Genomic DNA, 18,435 nt, shown 5'->3' with positions numbered 1-18,435 from the left:
TGCTGAGTTAACGTTACTGTCATTAGCATCAAGCTAGCAAACAATGGTACATCCTCACGGTCGGACATAAAGTAATAACATTAACAAATAGCGGCGGGGCTTTTACTCACCACAACTGCAGAGGCTCCCAGCTTCATTTGAAACAAACTACATTATAGACGGTCCGTTATTTATTATTCCCTCTGTGTGTTTATATATTTACTTTTTAGTAATAAAAATAGGACAAGAATAACCCGATGACATCACACGCGTCGTGAAAGACGACAGGGAATAATTGGTGAGTACCAGCGTGTAGTGTGTCATGTCTGTTGGCCAAGTCACGACACGAAAAATCTCCGGAGCACTGTCTGTGCAGGTGGCTTCGGTGCCTTCCGCCATGTTTTCAGAAGCCAAACATTGCAAACTGTGCACGCAAGCCTGTGTCTAAGGAACTACTGCTGCTGCTTTTCCAGGCAATGAGCAGTTTCACCGTGAGTTTTTCAAAGTGCGGTAATCAAACACGGTTTTAATGATAATTAAAATTTGAAACGGTAATACTAACCGTCAGGAATTTTTAATCGTTACATCCCTAGTCCGAACCATGATGACTGAACTATGAGTGGTTGCACTGAGATTTTAATTTTTTATTTTTTATTTTCCCCTCCCTTACCCGCTCCCACACCCCTCTTTGGCGGAGGGGATTTTCCATTGGCGGAGGGCTAAAACGGCTTTGGCAGCCACCAAAGTATTTTCTATGCAGGGAAAACCCTGATACTGTGTCCATCTTTATAAACAGTCAATGATCCACACAGCCAAGAAAATTACATCATCAACAGTTGCCTCAAGACATTTTTATTCCGGGTTTGTCCCCTTTGTCTCTCTGATGTCCGCTGTTTTTCTGCCACCAGGAGGCACTGCTGTGATCTAACTGTGACATCCAATAAAAGTTGGTCTACAGGGCGCTGATTACAAGAGGGGCGTGTCTCTGTTTTTAGGGTCCTACTCACAGTGTGCACGACGTCAAAAAAAGAGACACGAGGACATGTTGTAGAAAACAGTCTTCACTGCTGGACCCTGATTGGCTCCAGACTGGTGGTGATGTCATGATAAACTCAGTGTCAGGTAGGTCACTGATAGGTGTGTGTGTGTGTGTGTGTGTGTGTGTGTGGTGCCTCTTACTGGGAGTCTCTGGTGTCGGGCAGCTCTCGGTGGTTACCCAGTCTGGTGGAGATGAGGACGTTGAAGGCGTGTCGATGGTACCCAGTGTCCCTCACTTCCTGGTCTGCTTCGTTAAATATCATCCCTGCGGACAGACGCAGTGACGTCAGCTGACCGTGTGACTGTTACAGCGACCACTGTGACCTTTAATTGATTAAGGTGGCGTCCTGGTCTCTGTCGGGCTGCTGGAGCTATACTTGAACTGAATTTCCTGTCTGAGCGTCACATTCACTCATTCAGTCTAACCCCCCCCCCGTTATTATTTGGCTCCGCCCACCAGTCAGGTGTCAGTTTTGTCACAGTCAGTGGACGAATTCTTCAGTTATGGACAAAAAGGTCAATTTTCCCAGCCGCCCCTGAACACACCACCACTCACCCATCTCTGGCGACAGCTCCACCCCCTTATTGGCCGGCGGAGGCCGACGCCCCACCCTCCTGACAGCCAGGCCCTTGGTAATGGGCTGGCTGCGGTGCTGCAGGGGGGTCCTGCCATGGCCAGGCTCCGCCCCCAGAGAGAAGTAGAGGAAGAGGAGGACGGACCAGGTCGCCGAGGTGACGAGGCAGCCGTAACAGAAGTACCTCAGCGTGACACTGGCCATGGTGGCCAAGCGAGCATCGCCTTACATCACACTGCTGCAGAGAGAGAGAGAGAGAGAGAGAGAGAGAGAGAGAGAGAGAGAGAGAGAGAGAGAGAGAGAGACACGATGATGTCATGTGTTGATCATGTGATTCTTTGATCTGACAGTTTAATGCTTCGATGGCGTCACGCAGCAGGAAGTGTGACTCTACCGCAGTTCCTTTCAAACTCTAACACCAAAATAAAAACGAGGCGTGACAACGTCAGTGCGGACGATGAGAGGCTGCGTGATGACGATGGAGGTTGAACAGAACAGGAAACAGCTGTTTCACCCTGTTTGATAAAACACACAGGGAGTCGTAGCTCCGTCTGACCTACAGTTACTGAATCAGTCATCACCTGGCTGTCAGCTGACACACACCTGAGCAGGTGAGTTACCACGGAGACGAGCTGAGGAGTCAGGTGTCCTGTTAATCATTCACCCTGTCTCTGCAGAGTCAGCGTATCCTGGACACACACACACACACACCTCACACACACCTCATACACACCTCATACACACCTCATACACACACACACACACACACACACACACATCTTTTTCGGGGCAATGGGGGGCGTGAGCAAGTAACAAAATGTGTAGCTCAGCGTGTGACGTAAACAGTGACGTGGGAGGGAAGCCGCGGCTGGTCAGTCCTTTGGTCATTCTCTCATAAGTCGGCCCGTCCTTCACCGTCCCCGTCATCTGACGGTTAATGGCCTCTTCGTTTGCGAGGACAAGGAGGGAGACACTTTTTGGACGGACCACATGTACAGAGCTGTAAAGTTGTCCACCATGGTAGCAGTTAGCTGCTAGCTAACCGTAGCTAACTTGTTTGTCCATTGTTTGGTCTGTGACGTAATAGGTCAACAGGAAAAAGGTCCAATACTAACAAGCTGAAAGGGGGCATATCTCCACCTATCGTAGAGGAGTCGCACATACTTGGCTCAATAAATGGATTCCCCTCCCGTGCTGGTATACTGGGACAAGGACAGTAGGCCAGTTAGATGTCCTCGTCCAGCTGGGACTGTAGCTCCACTTCACTGTTTCCATGGAAACGGACTGAGTAATGTGGAGGCATGTTGGACATTAAAGGAGCTATATGTAAGAAATCTAAAGCAAATAGTCGTAAAAATAATACTAATATGTCACAGACACTAAGAAATAATCTTCATATAACATACTGATCTCACCGACAACAATAGTACAGCCAGAATATTTGCATCTAAAAAAATTTTGCAGTCTGCAAATCATGTTTATGTTTTGAATTTGTGTTTTGGCCTGTTGAGCCACAATCATGTTTATGTTTTGAATTTGTGTTTTGGCCTGTTGAGCCACCCACCGCCGTCTACCAGTCACACAGTTAGTAGAGTCTCAGCACCTCGAGTCTGTAGGGGAGGGGGGGCGGACACGACTCGCGGCAGTATTTTGACACGACTCGCGGCAGTATTTTGAATTTGAGTGCAGTACCCATTTTGGCCACATTCTTACATACAGTGCCTTTAAAGTGACGCCCTGACGCTGTCTGAATGAAACACACTCTGAGGTCATTGAAACCTTTACTTGTCCAGGTCTGTCCTGTCTGACGGTGGTGGTCCATGACCTGGTCTCATGTGGTCCACATGTCAAACACACGGTGACCCGGTGACACGTCTTGTTTTAGACAGCATCGAGGTGTCACCACGCGTCTATGCTCTCACAGCAGTAAGATCATTCACTCAGAGATCCAAGTCACCTTTACCTTAACTCTGCCCTTAACTCCCCCCTCAACTCTGCCCTCACCTGCTGAATGTGAGGCCAGCTTGAGGCTCACCTGTGAGCAGCAGCACCTGCAGTATGAACCCTTCATGACACGTGACAGTATGTTATCATTGAACAGGAATATATGCCGTATTACAGACAGGAAGTTGTGGAGTTCAGAAACGTCACTGATCATTTGTATCGATCAGCGGATCAATGTCTTCTTGCCATTTCTCCTCAAACTGCGCGGATTTTAAACGGAGATCGGTGAAGACCGTCCAGAGTGAACCCGAGGAGCTAGATCGTGTAGAACTGAGATGAAACTCAGTTTAAGAGCTGCAGGTGTGACACACTCTGACCGTCAGGTGTGACACACTCTGACCGTCAGGTGTGACACACTCTGACCGTCAGGTGTCACGTTAGTAGCAAAATCATCTTTACAGCTGAAGAGAAAAATTCAATCATCGAACACGAAGAAACGCGCAGAGGAGAAAAATAACGGGACCGAGGGTTCCGGTTGATTTGACATAACAACAAATGAAAACAACTCGCCAGTGTCGCTGACCGGAAGTGACACAGACACTGTTTCACTTCTGAACTTCACAGCACTGAACACATTTAAGGACAGTTACGAGAAAGCTCATCTGGCTACGCTAGCTTAAACCGCGTCCGATAATGGAACTGGGTAGTATAGCGGAGGTTAGCTAGCCTCAGAGGTGGAATGTGCCGATAAGTTGAAGTTTCCGGGTTTAAATAGTTCCCTCAGAAACACTTGTTAGATGAAAGTCCACAGTTCCGCTTCAGGACCAAACTCTACTCACGGCTCATCAGCTTGTAGCCTCCGCTCCACGGTCAGTTAGCCGCCGAGCTTTGAATCAGCAGGATCTCCAGTGAGCTTCTCACTGAAGCTGCACATCAACACAAACCCTCCGTCTGTCTACGTCACAGCAAGAAACCACGTGACTTCCGCTCAAGACTTTCACAACTAAATAAACCACACTCCTGTTAAAATGAAGTGTTCAGGTCACAACTTTCAAAATAAAACGATGAAACTATTTGAAACCCACATTTGGTTTGTTTTGTTTTTTGGGCTCGAGCACGCGGTGCACCCTGTAAGGATGACACAAGTTGCTAATGAACTCACTAACTCCATGGTTCATGTAACAGTTTGGTTAAAGCAATGCTGTTTACAACGAAATGTGTAGAAATCAGTAGCTATGCATGTTTTTCACCAAGACAAACAGTTCTAGAGTCAAGCCAGAGAAAGGCTACAGGTTGTATGTAAACACAAGTACCTCAGAGTTCTCACTGACTCTTTTTCAAGGCTCAGGTGAAAAAAGTCTGTGACCAGGCCAAATTCAATATTTCAAACTTCAGGTTTACTCAACAATTTATGTCAGCAGATGCAGCTAAGTTGCACAGGCACTCTATGGTCATTTCTCACAACTTACCGTTTAACAACCTGGTCGCAGGCTAGCACCACTACTCTGAAACCATTACAGTCTCTGTATAAACACACACTTAAAATCCTTGACAAGAGATCAGCACATTTTCATCATTGCTTAATATTGAATAAATATAACTTGAGTTGGGATGACATGGTTAAATATGCAGATGTTTGTGTGTTGTATAAGATTATATATGGCTTGACTTCTCCTCTGCTCAGGGAGTTTGTCAACATAAGAACAACTGCACACTGACTCACAAGGGGTGCAGCAAGAGGAGACCGCATTATGCCACTCAGGAAAGGACTGCTTTCAGTCAGTCTGCGTTCTCTGTTAAAGCTGCACTAGAATGGAACTCAATCCCAGCAACTATTAGGGAACTGGACACAAACAGTTCATTTAAAGTTAATTTAAAGAAATGGTTAATTACTACTCAGATCTGTCAGCACTAAAACTCAGTTACAACTTTTTGTTCTCAGTTTGTCTGTGCTGAACTTCCCTTGCTGTCTGCTGTCACCTGTCGCCATCTTGCTATTGTCAGTCTGCCCTCGTGTACCTGCATGCATGTCTTTTATTGTGTGTTTGCTGGCTCAGACTGCTTTATCTTATATACGGTGCGTGCTGTGTATGTCTGGGCTCATTGTATTTGTTTATGTCTTGTATTGTGAGCTTGCATGTTGCATGTTTTAAAATACTGTCACCGTAGGATGTCCTGGGTGTTCTGCATGTTTAGAGATGATGAATGGTTTTGTAATTTCAATTTTATATTTCATATATATATATTTTGTTTTTTAGGGTGACTATGACATATCTTCCAAATCCACTGCCGCAGGTTTGGAAGATATGTGGTCTTTAAAAAAGACTCACGTTCCAAGCCCACCACGGGTCTGACCTAAACTTTTGTCAGAAAAAAAAAAAAAAAAATCTGGTCCAGATTTTTTGAAGAAAATATAACTTTCAAATCCACGGCAGGTTGGGGGGCACGTTTTCTTTGAAGCTGAAATAAGTCTCAGTACAGTATGTCAGAGAAGTGACGGACGCCGCGGCTCAGTGTGTCAAGTCACATTAAAAAAAGATGATAATATAGTATTGTGTGTACTGTGGTGATCCTGTATATTTTTTAATATATTTGTTAATAAGACGGTGGTTATTAGCTGATGGCTTGCTCACCTCCAGACACACCCATCGGTGCTATCGGCCAGTGGGATGGCTCCAATCAGCTGAGCCCAGTTAGACGGCCCCTACATTATGCTGCTCCTGGCAGTATGGCAAGAGACGCCGGCTAGTGAGAAATGAGCCAGAAGTCCTCTGCGTGTTCAGCCTTCCACGGCATTTTACACCGTTCAAAGTCCGCGAAATATGTGCGTTTCCCTGTGTAATATCTGAGTAAAAAATTATACAGTACGTCATGTGAAATAAAAACGTCCCACAGACGACTGACTGTCACTTTTTTATTTTCACGTTTCAAACGTTCACAGGAAACACCAAGGTTATTATCAGTCACACAACACTGATTACATCACCATCTGACAGTTACTTCCACTGACTTCCTGCTTCCTGTCAGGAGGGGGGGCCGTGGATTCAATGAGCCCAGAGTCACGCTGTGACTGGATGAACAGCTGCTGTCACTTCTCTTCACTGATTGGTTGTCGTGCCCTCACTGGCCTTGATTGACAGCTCACTCTCTCTACTGTTAGCTTGAGGGCGGCATCACTAAAATACAGCTCACATACCTAGAGCTAATAAAAAGCTAACAGAGGGCTAAGCAGGCCTTAAAATGCTAGCGTAAAGCTGATATTGACCTAGCATGGAGCTATTCTAGTGCTAGGTAAAAGTTGATACAGAAGCAGCATAGAGCTGACGTAGTGCTGATCTACAGGTGATGTAGGGCTAACACACAACTGACCTTCCATGAAGCTAACGAAGAGCTGATGTTTAGCTGACGTAGCTAATTTAGTACTAATTGAAGCTGACACAGAGCCAATATAGAGCTAACACACAACTGACATAAAGCTAATATAGGGCTAATAGATCTTACTAAAGGCAATGAAGAGCTGATCTTTAGCTTATGTAGCATGGAGCTAATGTAGGCCTAGTGAAAGCTGACACAGAGCCAGTATAGAGCTAATATACAATACTTTTTATACAGTACTGCTACCATGGAAGTCACATAAAGCTAATGTAGTGCTAAGTAGACCTTACACAGACCTAGTGCTAATGAAAACAATGGTATCTGTTTGAAGCTGTTATTGATACTCAACACTTGGCATTTGGAACATAGTATTCTAGCATCAGTGTGTATCAATATGTTCCAGTATTTTAGGTAAAGATCCACCCACCTCTATCAACCACAAGAAAAATAACATAACATTTAGCTAATTAAAGCTAAGATAAAGCTAACATATAGCTAATTAAAGCTAAGATAAAGCTAACATATAGCTAATTAAAGCTAACATAAAGCTAACTTAGAGCTCATTAAAGCTAACATAAATCTAAAATATAGCCAATTAAAGCTAACATAAAGCTAACTTAGAGCTCATTAAAGCTAACATAAATCTAAAATATAGCCAATTAAAGTTAACATAAAGCTAACTTAGAGCTCATTAAAGCTAACATAAAGACAACGTAGAGCAAATTAAAGCTAACGTAAAGCTGACACGGCTTATTATGACTAACATAAAGCTAATGTTGAACTAACAGAATTAAATACATTTAACAAAAAGCTAATGTTGTGCTAACATAGAGCTAAGGTAAAGCTACAAAGGGATAATTATGGCTGATGTAGAACTAGCATGGTGCTAATTACAGCTATCATTACGTAACAGAAATACTTAGACTCTTCCTGTAAACATTAAAGTAAAATAAATAAAAATCAGTGATGACTGCGTCCCCGTGTTCAAACGCCTGTCACTGAATGTCTCACCAACACCGTCCAATCACATGGTCTGAATTTTGATAGTGGGCGGGGCTTCACTTAAGTTTAAAAATCCCAACAACCATCAGGACTGCCTGTCGTTTGTTTTCCATCGAAGGTGCCATGAAGAATTCCAGGTTTTCCAGCATGAGACGTTTCCCTGCAGTCACTGATCATCAATGATCAATAATCATATAATACTCTGTCCTCCGGTCATCAGAAGGTTAGCTCCGCCTCCCCGCTGCACCTGCAAACAGGTAACGTTTCCTGTTTCTTAACATAAGGTTCAGTAAACACTCCTGTTGTCACTGACATTTTAACATCTGGAGAATGTTCTCTGGAGGTTCTCTGTTGAACATCTGGAGAACACGATGCTCAGTGATGATATCACAGACTCTGACATCATCACGGGTCATAAAGACGATGGGTGGGGTCAGCGGCGCGTCCATTTGATCAGAGTCTCCGGAGATCGATACAGGAAGATGAGTTTGGCGTAAAGCTCCTCCTCCAGCTCCAGCTCACCTGTCTCTCTCACCTGAGACAGGAAACAGCCAATGAGATCACAGTGCAGTGACCAAACAGGTGAACAAACCACAACCACATGTGACACGTACCAGGAAGATGTCGGTGCACAGTTTGAGGATTCGGTCGACACATGGCAGCTCCTCGAACATGATGGAGTGACTGATCCCACTGAAGAACTCACGCACAAACTTCCCGATGACCAGAACCACTGATGCGTACAATCCCATGATGCTGCGGGAGGGGGCGGGGACAAATACAGTTACGACAGTACCACAGTTACTATGGTACCTAAAGTACCACAGTTACTACGGTACCTAAGGTATCACAGTAACTACAGTTACTACGGTACCTTAAGTACCACAGTAATTACAGTTACTACGGTACCTAAAGTACCACAGTTACTACAGTACCTTAAGTACTACAGTTATTGCAGTAATCAGAGTACTATGTACCCGTATCCAGCCAGGAAGCCAAGACTCGGAGGACTGACTTTATCACTGAACACAAACAGCTGAAGCCCCGCCTCCCTTATGTCAGTCAGAGAAGCTCCGCCCCCAATAGGTACCAGACTGGCAGCCGGTTGGTCGACGATCCACCAGTCCTGGATCTCTCTGCTCTCATTGGTTGACCGCTCCAGGGCCAGCAGGATGTCTTTGTAGTGACCATCTGATTGGAGCAGAGAGGAGAGTAGGAGAATTCTCTAAAGTTCTTGTCTAAAGTTGCGTTGTTGTTTAAAGTTGTCTGAAGTTTTTGTTAAAAGTTGCATTGTTGTCTAAAGTTGCGTGGTTGTTTAAAGTTGTTGTCTGAAGTTGCGTTGCTCTCTGAAGTTGTTGGCTCAAAATGTCTGAAGGTGCTGCCTGAAGTTGCATTGTTGTCTAAAGTTGCTGTCTGAAGTTTTTTACCAACCATAAGTCAGTTGCATTGTTAACACCTGAGGGTCTGACTAATGCCTGGAGCAACCATTACCATCCCATCAGGTCATGTTGGGATGGAGACGTTGACGGATCAGGACATATCTGTGTCCACTCAGCTCATAGTACTTGACTCAGCTGTTAGCCTGAGAGCTAACGTTATGCTAACAACATTAAAAACAAACAGGAATTATAATCTGACAGGACGTTCTACGACAGGATGGACGAGATGTCCACACATGTCACTGTCCCCAAATCAAAGTCCAGATTTCACCAAAGAAAAGACGCCATGTGTGACGTTACTGCCTGAGCCAATGGGATGAGAGCTGGTGGCTCTGAGGGTCAGTGGACTTCCTGTTGTGTCCACAAGACAAGACAACGAAGGACAAGACACAGGACGAGAGACAGACAGTGAGACAGTGACACAGGCAGTGAGACAGACAGTCAGTCAGTGAGACAGAGGGAATGTGGGATGGACAGTGGGACACACAGTTGGACAGACAGTTGAACAGACATTGAGACAATGGGACAGACAGGGAGACAGAGGGACAGATAGCTGGACAGACATTGAGACAGAGGGATAGTCAGTGAGACAGAGGAACAGATAGTTGGACAGACAGGGAGACAGTGGGACAGACAGTTGGACAGACAGGGAGACAGCGGGACAGACAGTGGGACAGACAGTGGGACAGACAATGTGACAGACAGTTGGACAGACGGGGAGACAGTTGAACAGACAGTTGGACAGACAGTGGGACAGACAGGGAGACAGTTGGACAGACAGTGGGACAGACAGTGGGACAGACAGGGAGACAGTTGAACAGTCAGTTGAACAGACAGTGGGACAGACAGTTGGACAGACAATGGGACAGACAGTTGGACAGACAATGGGACAGACAGTGGGACAGACAGTTGGACAGACAGTGGGACAGACAGTTGGACAGACAGTTGGACAGACAGTTGAACAGACAGTGGGACAGACAGTTGGACAGACAATGGGACAGACAGTGGGACAAACAGTTGGACAGACAATGGGACAGACAGTGAGAAAGAAAGGGAGACAGTGGGACAGACAGTGGGACAGACAGTTGGACAGACAGGGAGACAGTTGAACAGACAGTTGGACAGACAGTGGTACAGACAGTTGGACAGACAGTGGGACAGACAGGGAGACAGTTGAACAGACAGTGAGACAGTGACACAGACAGTGAGACAGAGGGACAGTCAGTGAGACAGAGGGAATGTGGGACGGACAGTTGGACAGACATTGAGACAGTGGGACACACAGTTGGACAGACAGTTGAATAGACATTGAGACAATGGGACAGACAGGGAGACAGAGGGACAGATAGCTGGACAGACATTAAGACAGAGGGATAGTCAGTGAGACAGAAGAACAGACAGTTGGACAGACAGGGAGACAGTGGGACAGACAGTTGGACAGACATTGAGACAGTGGGACAGACAGTGGGACAGACAGTGGGACAGACAGTTGGACAGACAGTGGGACAGACAGGGAGACAGTGGGACAGACAGTTGGACAGACAGTGGGACAGACAGGGAGACAGTTGAACAGACAGTGGGACAGAAAGGGAGACAGTGGGACAGACAGTTGGACAGACAGTGGGACAGACAGTGGGACAGAAAGGGACCTGTGTAGAGCTGTTCGATGGGTTTGGCGTTGGAGTCGCTCGGCGCTCGAATGAAACATGGAAACACTTCCTGTATCACCCTGGAAACAAGCACACACAAAACACACTGTAACAAACAACACACGTGTAGCCCCGCCCCCTGTTCGTAGCCACGCCCCCCGTACTCACACAGGAAGTGTCCTGGTTCCATTCAGCAGCTGGATCAGCTCCAGACGGGTCTCATCGTCCAGGTAGGTCACATGTTTACCTGAAGCAAGCTCCGCCTTCGCCCCTAGACTCAAGTTCCTGTTTGCAAACAAACAAATAAACAAACAAACACAACTTCCTGCAGTTTGATCAGATCATTGACTGATGATTGATTATTGATCAGCAGAGTGAAGCTGACCTCTGAACAGTCCAGGACACAGTCAGGGGGAAGTGGTCCAGGTTAAGCACCTGGCTCAGGTACTGCCTGCTGGGAGGACTGATGGTCCACAGAGAGTTACTGCTGCCCTGCAGCTCTGCCACCGTCACGTCCTCATGACCATACGCCTCCAGGAACTGCAGTGCACTCTGGGAAACACAGGCCGCATAGTTAATGAGGGAGGACTACAGAGTGTGGCAGCAGCACCACAGGGCACTCACAGGTGTGTAGCTGACTACTGATACCGATACCAATACCAAGTAGTACTCACAGGTGTGTAGCTGACTACTGATACAGATACCGATACCAAGTAGTACTCACAGGTGTGTAGCTGACTACTGATACCGATACCAAGTAGTACTCACAGGTGTGTAGCTGACTACTGATACAGATACCGATACCAAGTAGTACTCACAGGTGTGTAGCTGACTACTGATACTGATACCAAGTAGTACTCACAGGTGTGTAGCTGACTACTGATACCGATACCGATACCGATACCAAGTAGTACTCACAGATGTGTAGCTGACTACCGATACCGATACCAAGTAGTACTCACAGGTGTGTAGCTGACTACCGATACCGATACCAAGTAGTACTCACAGATGTGTAGCTGACTACCGATACCGATACCAAGTAGTACTCACAGGTGTGTAGCTGACTACTGATACCGATACCGATACCGATACCAAGTAGTACTCACAGGTGTGTAGCTGACTACTGATACTGATACCAATACCAAGTAGTACTCACAGGTGTGTAGCTGACTACTGATACCAATACCAATATCAAGTAGTACTCACAGGTGTGTAACTGACTACTGATACCGATAACAATACCAGGTAGTACTCACAGGTGTGTAGCTGTAGGAGCTGATGAAGGAGCTAAAGTCTTCCTCAGTCACATCTTTGAGCTGATTCTGCTGCGCGCTCATCGTGAAGATTGGCTGGAAGACAATAGGTCAGAGATCGTGCTACTGATACTGACACCGATACTACCGATACTGATACTGATACTGATACTGACACTGACACTGATACTACTGATACTGATATTGATACTACTGATACTGATACTGACACTGACACTGATACTACTGATACTGATATTGATACTACTGATACTGATACTGATACTGACACTGATACTACTGATACTGATACTACTGATACTAATACTGGTACTGATACTACTAATACTGATATTGATACTACTGATACTGATACTACTGATACTAATACTGATATTGATACTCCTGATAATACTGATACTAATACTGACACCGATACTACTGATACTGATACTACTAATACTGATAATGATACTACTGATACTGATATTACTGATACTAATATTGATATTGATACTACTGATACTAATACTGATATTGATACTACTAATACTGATACTACTGATACTAATACTGATATTGATACTACTGATACTGATAGTGATACTACCGATAATGATACTGACACTGATACTACTGATGCTACTGATACTACTGATACTAATACTGATATTGATACTACTGATACTGATAGTGATACTACTGATATTGATACTACTGATACTGATACTACTGATACTAATACTGATATTGATACTACTGATACTGATACCGATACTACTGATACTAATACTGACACCGATACTACTGATACTGATACTGATACTACTGATACTAATACTGATATTGATACTACTGATACTGATACTGATACTACCGATAACGATACTGACACTGATACTACTGATGCTACTGATACTGATACCGATACTACTGATACTGATACTGATACTACTGTCCACTGCAGCAGGTTAGCTGTCGTACTAAAGCCACTGGAACTGTTCCCTGAGACATTAAGGTAAGATAAGAAAACTTCATTGTCCATTACGTTTACATAAAATGGAGATTTGTCTTTGGCATCTGGCATATAAAATACAGCAGGAAACATAAAACACAATAAATAATGAACATAAGAACATCAAATACATCATAGATAGCATAAAAGCAGCATTTAAAACAACAGTGATCACAGCCTACTGTTGTTGATTATTTTGGAGGGCACAAATGAATTTTTGTAGCCGTTCTGCTTCACCAGAGGGACCACAAGTCTCCTGCCAGACGGCAGCAGCCTGAAAGATGGTAGTAGGGGGTGTGTTGGGTCATTGTAAACATTGTAAACTTGTAAACGTTGCATTTGTTTGGCGTGGTTTACCACCTGGGTCAGGTTTTTCTTATCTCTAACCAGGAGCATCCTATTCCAAGAGACCATGTTAAAGGTGAGAACATCAAAGGTGTCATTGTGTGTCAGGTACAGCAAAGTAGGTCAGGTACAGTCGGTGTGTCAGGTACAGTCAGGTACAGCAAGGTAAGTCAGGTACAGTCAGGTGTGTCAAGTACAGTCAGGTGTGCCAGGTACATTCAGGTGTATCAGGTACAGTCAGGTTTGTCAGGTACAGTCAGGTGTGTCAGATGTGCCAGGTACAGTCAGGTGTGTCAGGTACAGTCAGGTGTGTCTGGTGTGGCAGGTACAGTCAGGTGTGTCAGGTACAGTAAGGTGTGTCAGGTGTGCCAGGTACAGTCAGGTATGTCAGATGTGTCAGGTAGAGAAAAGTGTGTCAGGTACAGTCAGGTGTGTCAGGTACAGTCAGGTGAGTCAGGTACAGTCAGGTGTGTCAGATGTGTCAGTGTCAGGTACAGTCAGGTGAGTCAGGTACAGTCAGGTGTGTCAGATGTGTCAGGTACAGTCAGGTGAGTCAGGTACAGTCAGGTGTGTCAGATGTGTCAGGTGAGCCAGGTACAGTCAGGTGAGTCAGGTGTGTCAGGTGTGTAAGGTACAGTCAGTTGAGTCAGGTGTGTCAGGTGTGTCAGGTACAGTCAGGTGAGTCAGATGTGTCAGGTACAGTCAGGTGAGTCAGGTACAGACAGGTGTGTCAGGTGTGTCAGGTACAGTCAGGTACAGTCAGGTGAGTCAGGTGAGTCAGATGTGTCAGGTAGAGAAAAGTGTGTCAGGTACAGTCAGGTGTGTCAGGTGAGTCAGGTGTGTCAGGTACAGTCAGGTGTGGCAGGTACAGTCAGGTGAGCCAGGTACAGTCAGGTGAGTCAGGTGTGTCAGGTGTGTCAGGTACAGTCAGTTGAGTCAGGTGTGTCAGGTGTGTCAGGTGTGTCAGGTACAGTCAGTTGAGTCAGGTGTGTCAGGTGTGTCAGGTACAGTCAGATGTGTCAGGTGAGTTTACCTGGAAGCCTCCCAGCGTGATGGTCAGAGAGACGTCGAGTGGTCGGTTGACGACTCCGGCAACAGATTTAATGAGTGACATGAAGAGCAGCGGAAACCAGACAATACAGATCAGCAGCAGAACAATGAGACCGCCCATCCCGTACTTCACCACACGCTTCTTCTTCTGACCGCGAGGCTGCGGGTACCTCTGCACACAGTACACACACAGTACACACACAGTGCACACACAGTACACAAAGTGCATGAATATACACACACAGGTGTTGTGGCGGCGAGGCGGGGGCTTCCTCTGCCGACAGATACAAACCTTCTCAGACTCTCTCCAGCACTTTAAGACAAAGCAGTGGGCATAGACGTCCTCCACACAGATCCAGGAGGACAGAGACAGAGTGGTATCTGTCCACACCCAGTCCATCACTGCTCTCAGCTCCGTCAGGAAGGGGACGAGTCGGAAACTACAGGCAGACAGGTGGACAGGAGGGTGAAGACATGGACAGATGGACAGACAGGTGAAGACATGGACCAGTGGACAGACAGGTAAAGACATGGACCGGTGGACAGACAGGTAAAGACATGGACCAGTGGACAGACAGGTAAAGACATGGACCGGGGGACAGACAGGTAAAGACATGGACAGGTGGACAGACAGGTAAAGACATGGACAGATGGACAGACAAGTAAACACAAAGACAGGTGGAAGGACAGGTAAAGACATGGACAGGTGGACAGACAGGTAAAGACATGGACAGGTGGAAGGACAGGTAAAGACACAGACAGGTGGACAGACAGGTAAAGACATGGACAGACAGACAGGGTAAGGAAGTGTAAGGTGTGGGGGAACACTGTGTTGTTAAAATGTTTAAAGTCTGGTGACATGTGACAGGCTGCAGTCTAACATTTCCCTCTGCTCCCAGTGTCTGTGCTAAGCTAGGCTAGGCTAACAGTTTCCCTCTGCTCCCAGTATTTGTGCTAAGCTAGACTAGGCTAACATTTTCCCTCTGCTCCCAGTATTTGTGCTAAGCTAGGCTAGGCTAACAGTTTCCTTCTGCTCCCAGTGTTTGTGCTAAGCTAGGCTAGGCTAACAGTTTCCCTCTGCTCCCAGTGTTTGTGCTTAACCAGGCTAACCGTTTCCCTTTGCTCCCAGTGCCTGTGCTAAGCTAGGCTAGGCTAACAGTTTACCTCTGCTCACAGTGTCTGTGCTATGCTAGGCTAGGGTAAGAGTTTCCCTCTGCTCCCAGTGTCTGTGCTATGCTAGGCTAGGCTAACAGTTTCCCTCTGCTCCCAGTGTCTGTGCTAAGCTAGGCTAGGGTAACAGTTTCCCTCTGCTCACAGTGTCTGTGCTAAGCTAGGCTAGGGTAACAGTTTCCCTCTGCTCCCAGTGTCTGTGCTAAGCTAGGCTAGGCTAACCGTTTCCCTTTGCCCAGCTAACAGCTGGATGTGGACTCACCCCTGGAACAGGAAGAGGTTGAGGTAGTTGTAGCTCTTTGTCAGGAAGTTTCCCAAGACTCGTGTCGGGTAACCAGAACGAATCTGATAGGCCGACAGACCGAAGTAAACACACTTCACAAAATACCAGAGCTGAGCCACCAGGTTCTGATTGAACCGCCTGGAGACAGACAGACAGACAGACAGACAGACAGATAGAAAAACAGACAGAAATAAGTTGTTATTTACAGAGTCCAGGGACTTGTATGGACACACACACAGAGCAGTGACACCTAAAGGTAGATACAGTAGATATCAGTAGATAACAATAGATATCAGTAGATAACAGAAGAAATCAGAAAATATCAGTAGATATCAGAACATATCAGTAGATACAGTAGATATCAGTAGATATCAGAAGATATCAGTAGATATCAATAGATACGGGGAGATACAGTAGATATCAGAGAATATCAGTAGATATAGTAGATATCAGAAGATATCAGCAGATATCAGTAGATATCAATAGATACGGGGAGATACAGTAGATATCAGAGGTTATCAGTAGATACAGTAGATATCAGTAGATATCAGTAGATACCAGGAGATACAGTAGATATCAGAGGATATCAGTAGATACCAGGAGATACAGTAGATATCGGGAGATACAGTAGATATCAGAGGATATCAGTAGATACCAGGAGATACAGTAGATATCGGAGGATATCAGTAGATATCAGTAGATACCGGGAGATACAGTAGATATCAGTAGATACAGTAGATATCAGAAGATATCAGTAGATATCAGTAGATACCGGGAGATACAGTAGATATCAGAGGATATCAGTGGATATCAGTGGATATCAGTAGATACCGGGAGATACAGTAGATATCAGAGGATATCAGTAGATACAGTAGATATCAGAAGATATCAGCAGATATCAGTAGATGTCAGTAGATACCGGGATATACAGTAGATATCAGAAGATATCAGTAGATATCAGTAGATACCGGGATATACAGTAGATATCAGAAGATATCAGTAGATACAGTAGATATCAGAAGATATCAATAGATACCGGGAGATACAGTAGATATCAGAAGATATCAGTAGATACAGTAGATATCAGTAGATACAGTAGATATCAGAGGATATCAGTAGATACAGTAGATATCAGTAGATACAGTAGATATCAGAAGATATCAGTAGATATCACTAGATACAGTAGATACAGTAGATATCAGAAGATATCAGTAGATATCAGTAGATACAGTAGATACAGTAGATATCAGAAGATATCAGTAGATACCGTAGGTAACAGTAGATATCAGTAGATACAGTAGATATCAGAAGATATCAGTAGATATCAGTACATATCAGTAGATGATACAGTAGATATCAGAAGATATCAGTAGATATCAGTACATATCAGTAGATACAGTAGATATCAGTAGATACTGGGAGATAAAGTAGATATCAGAAGATATCAGTAGATACAGTAGATATCAGTAGATACAGTAGATATCAGAAGATATCAGTAGATATCAGTAGATACTAGGAGATACAGTAGATATCAGAAGATATCAGTAGATACAGTAGATATCAGAATGTATCAGTAGATACCAGGAGATACAGTAGATATCAGAGGTTATCAGTAGATACAGTAGATATCAGAAGATATCAGTAGATACCGGGAGATACCGGGAGATACAGTAGATATCAGAAGATATCAGTAGATACAGTAGATATCAGAGGATATCAGTAGATATCAGAGGATATCAGTAGATACAGTAGATATCAGAAGATATCAGTAGATATCAGAGGATATCAGTAGATACAGTAGATATCAGAAGATATCAGTCGATACAGTAGATATCAGAAGATATCAGTAGATATCAGAGGATATCAGTAGATACAGTAGATATCAGGAGATATCAGTAGATATCAGAGGATATCAGTAGATACAGTAGATATCAGAAGATATCAGTAGATATCAGAAGATATCAGAAGATATCAGTAGATACAGTAGATATCAGTAGATATCAGAAGATATCAGTAGATACCAGTAGATACAGTAGACACAGTAGTTATCAGTAGATATCAGAAGATATATTAGAAGATATCAGAAGATACAGTAGATATCAGAGGATATCAGTAGATACAGTAGATATCAGTAGATATCAGAAGATATCAGTAGATACAGTAGATATCAGAAGATATATCAGAAGATATCAGAGGATATCAATAGATACAGTAGATATCAGTAGATATCAGAAGATATCAGTAGATACAGTAGATATCAGAAGATATATCAGAAGATATCAGAGGATATCAATAGATACAGTAGATATCAGTAGATA

At 44.6% G+C, this 18,435-nt stretch overlaps 2 protein-coding genes across 3 annotated transcripts in view; both read right to left on the bottom strand.

Moving 5' to 3' along the window:
• galnt11 (UDP-N-acetyl-alpha-D-galactosamine:polypeptide N-acetylgalactosaminyltransferase 11 (GalNAc-T11)) overlaps positions 1 to 4,521 on the bottom strand; it is a 26,283-nt gene extending 21,762 nt beyond the window's left edge. The window contains exons 1-3 of one of the 2 annotated variants that reach the window (XM_050056729.1): positions 4,376 to 4,521; positions 1,574 to 1,830; positions 1,159 to 1,282 (exon numbers count right to left, since the gene is read on the bottom strand). In XM_050056729.1, the coding sequence (XP_049912686.1) occupies positions 1,159 to 1,282; positions 1,574 to 1,796 (347 nt within the window). In that variant the 5' untranslated portion in view covers positions 1,797 to 1,830; positions 4,376 to 4,521. The remainder of the gene's footprint in view (positions 1 to 1,158; positions 1,283 to 1,573; positions 1,831 to 4,375) is intronic. The other variant, XM_050056730.1, reaches the window with a different exon arrangement.
• A 1,470-nt stretch (positions 4,522 to 5,991) lies between these two features.
• Positions 5,992 to 18,435, bottom strand: part of LOC126397773 (piezo-type mechanosensitive ion channel component 2-like) — an 88,676-nt gene continuing 76,232 nt past the window's right edge. The window contains exons 30-39 of the mRNA XM_050056727.1: positions 16,097 to 16,255; positions 14,957 to 15,104; positions 14,648 to 14,836; positions 12,258 to 12,350; positions 11,387 to 11,553; positions 11,170 to 11,286; positions 11,002 to 11,081; positions 8,891 to 9,104; positions 8,528 to 8,669; positions 5,992 to 8,448 (exon numbers count right to left, since the gene is read on the bottom strand). Of these exons, the coding sequence (XP_049912684.1) occupies positions 8,347 to 8,448; positions 8,528 to 8,669; positions 8,891 to 9,104; positions 11,002 to 11,081; positions 11,170 to 11,286; positions 11,387 to 11,553; positions 12,258 to 12,350; positions 14,648 to 14,836; positions 14,957 to 15,104; positions 16,097 to 16,255 (1,411 nt within the window). The 3' untranslated portion in view covers positions 5,992 to 8,346. The remainder of the gene's footprint in view (positions 8,449 to 8,527; positions 8,670 to 8,890; positions 9,105 to 11,001; positions 11,082 to 11,169; positions 11,287 to 11,386; positions 11,554 to 12,257; positions 12,351 to 14,647; positions 14,837 to 14,956; positions 15,105 to 16,096; positions 16,256 to 18,435) is intronic.

This window comes from Epinephelus moara, chromosome 11 (genome assembly GCF_006386435.1).
Source record: "Epinephelus moara isolate mb chromosome 11, YSFRI_EMoa_1.0, whole genome shotgun sequence".
Classification (NCBI taxonomy): Eukaryota; Metazoa; Chordata; class Actinopteri; order Perciformes; family Serranidae; genus Epinephelus; species Epinephelus moara.
The sequence above is the reverse complement of the archived record's forward strand: the minus strand, read 5'-3'. Positions and strand labels throughout refer to the sequence as shown.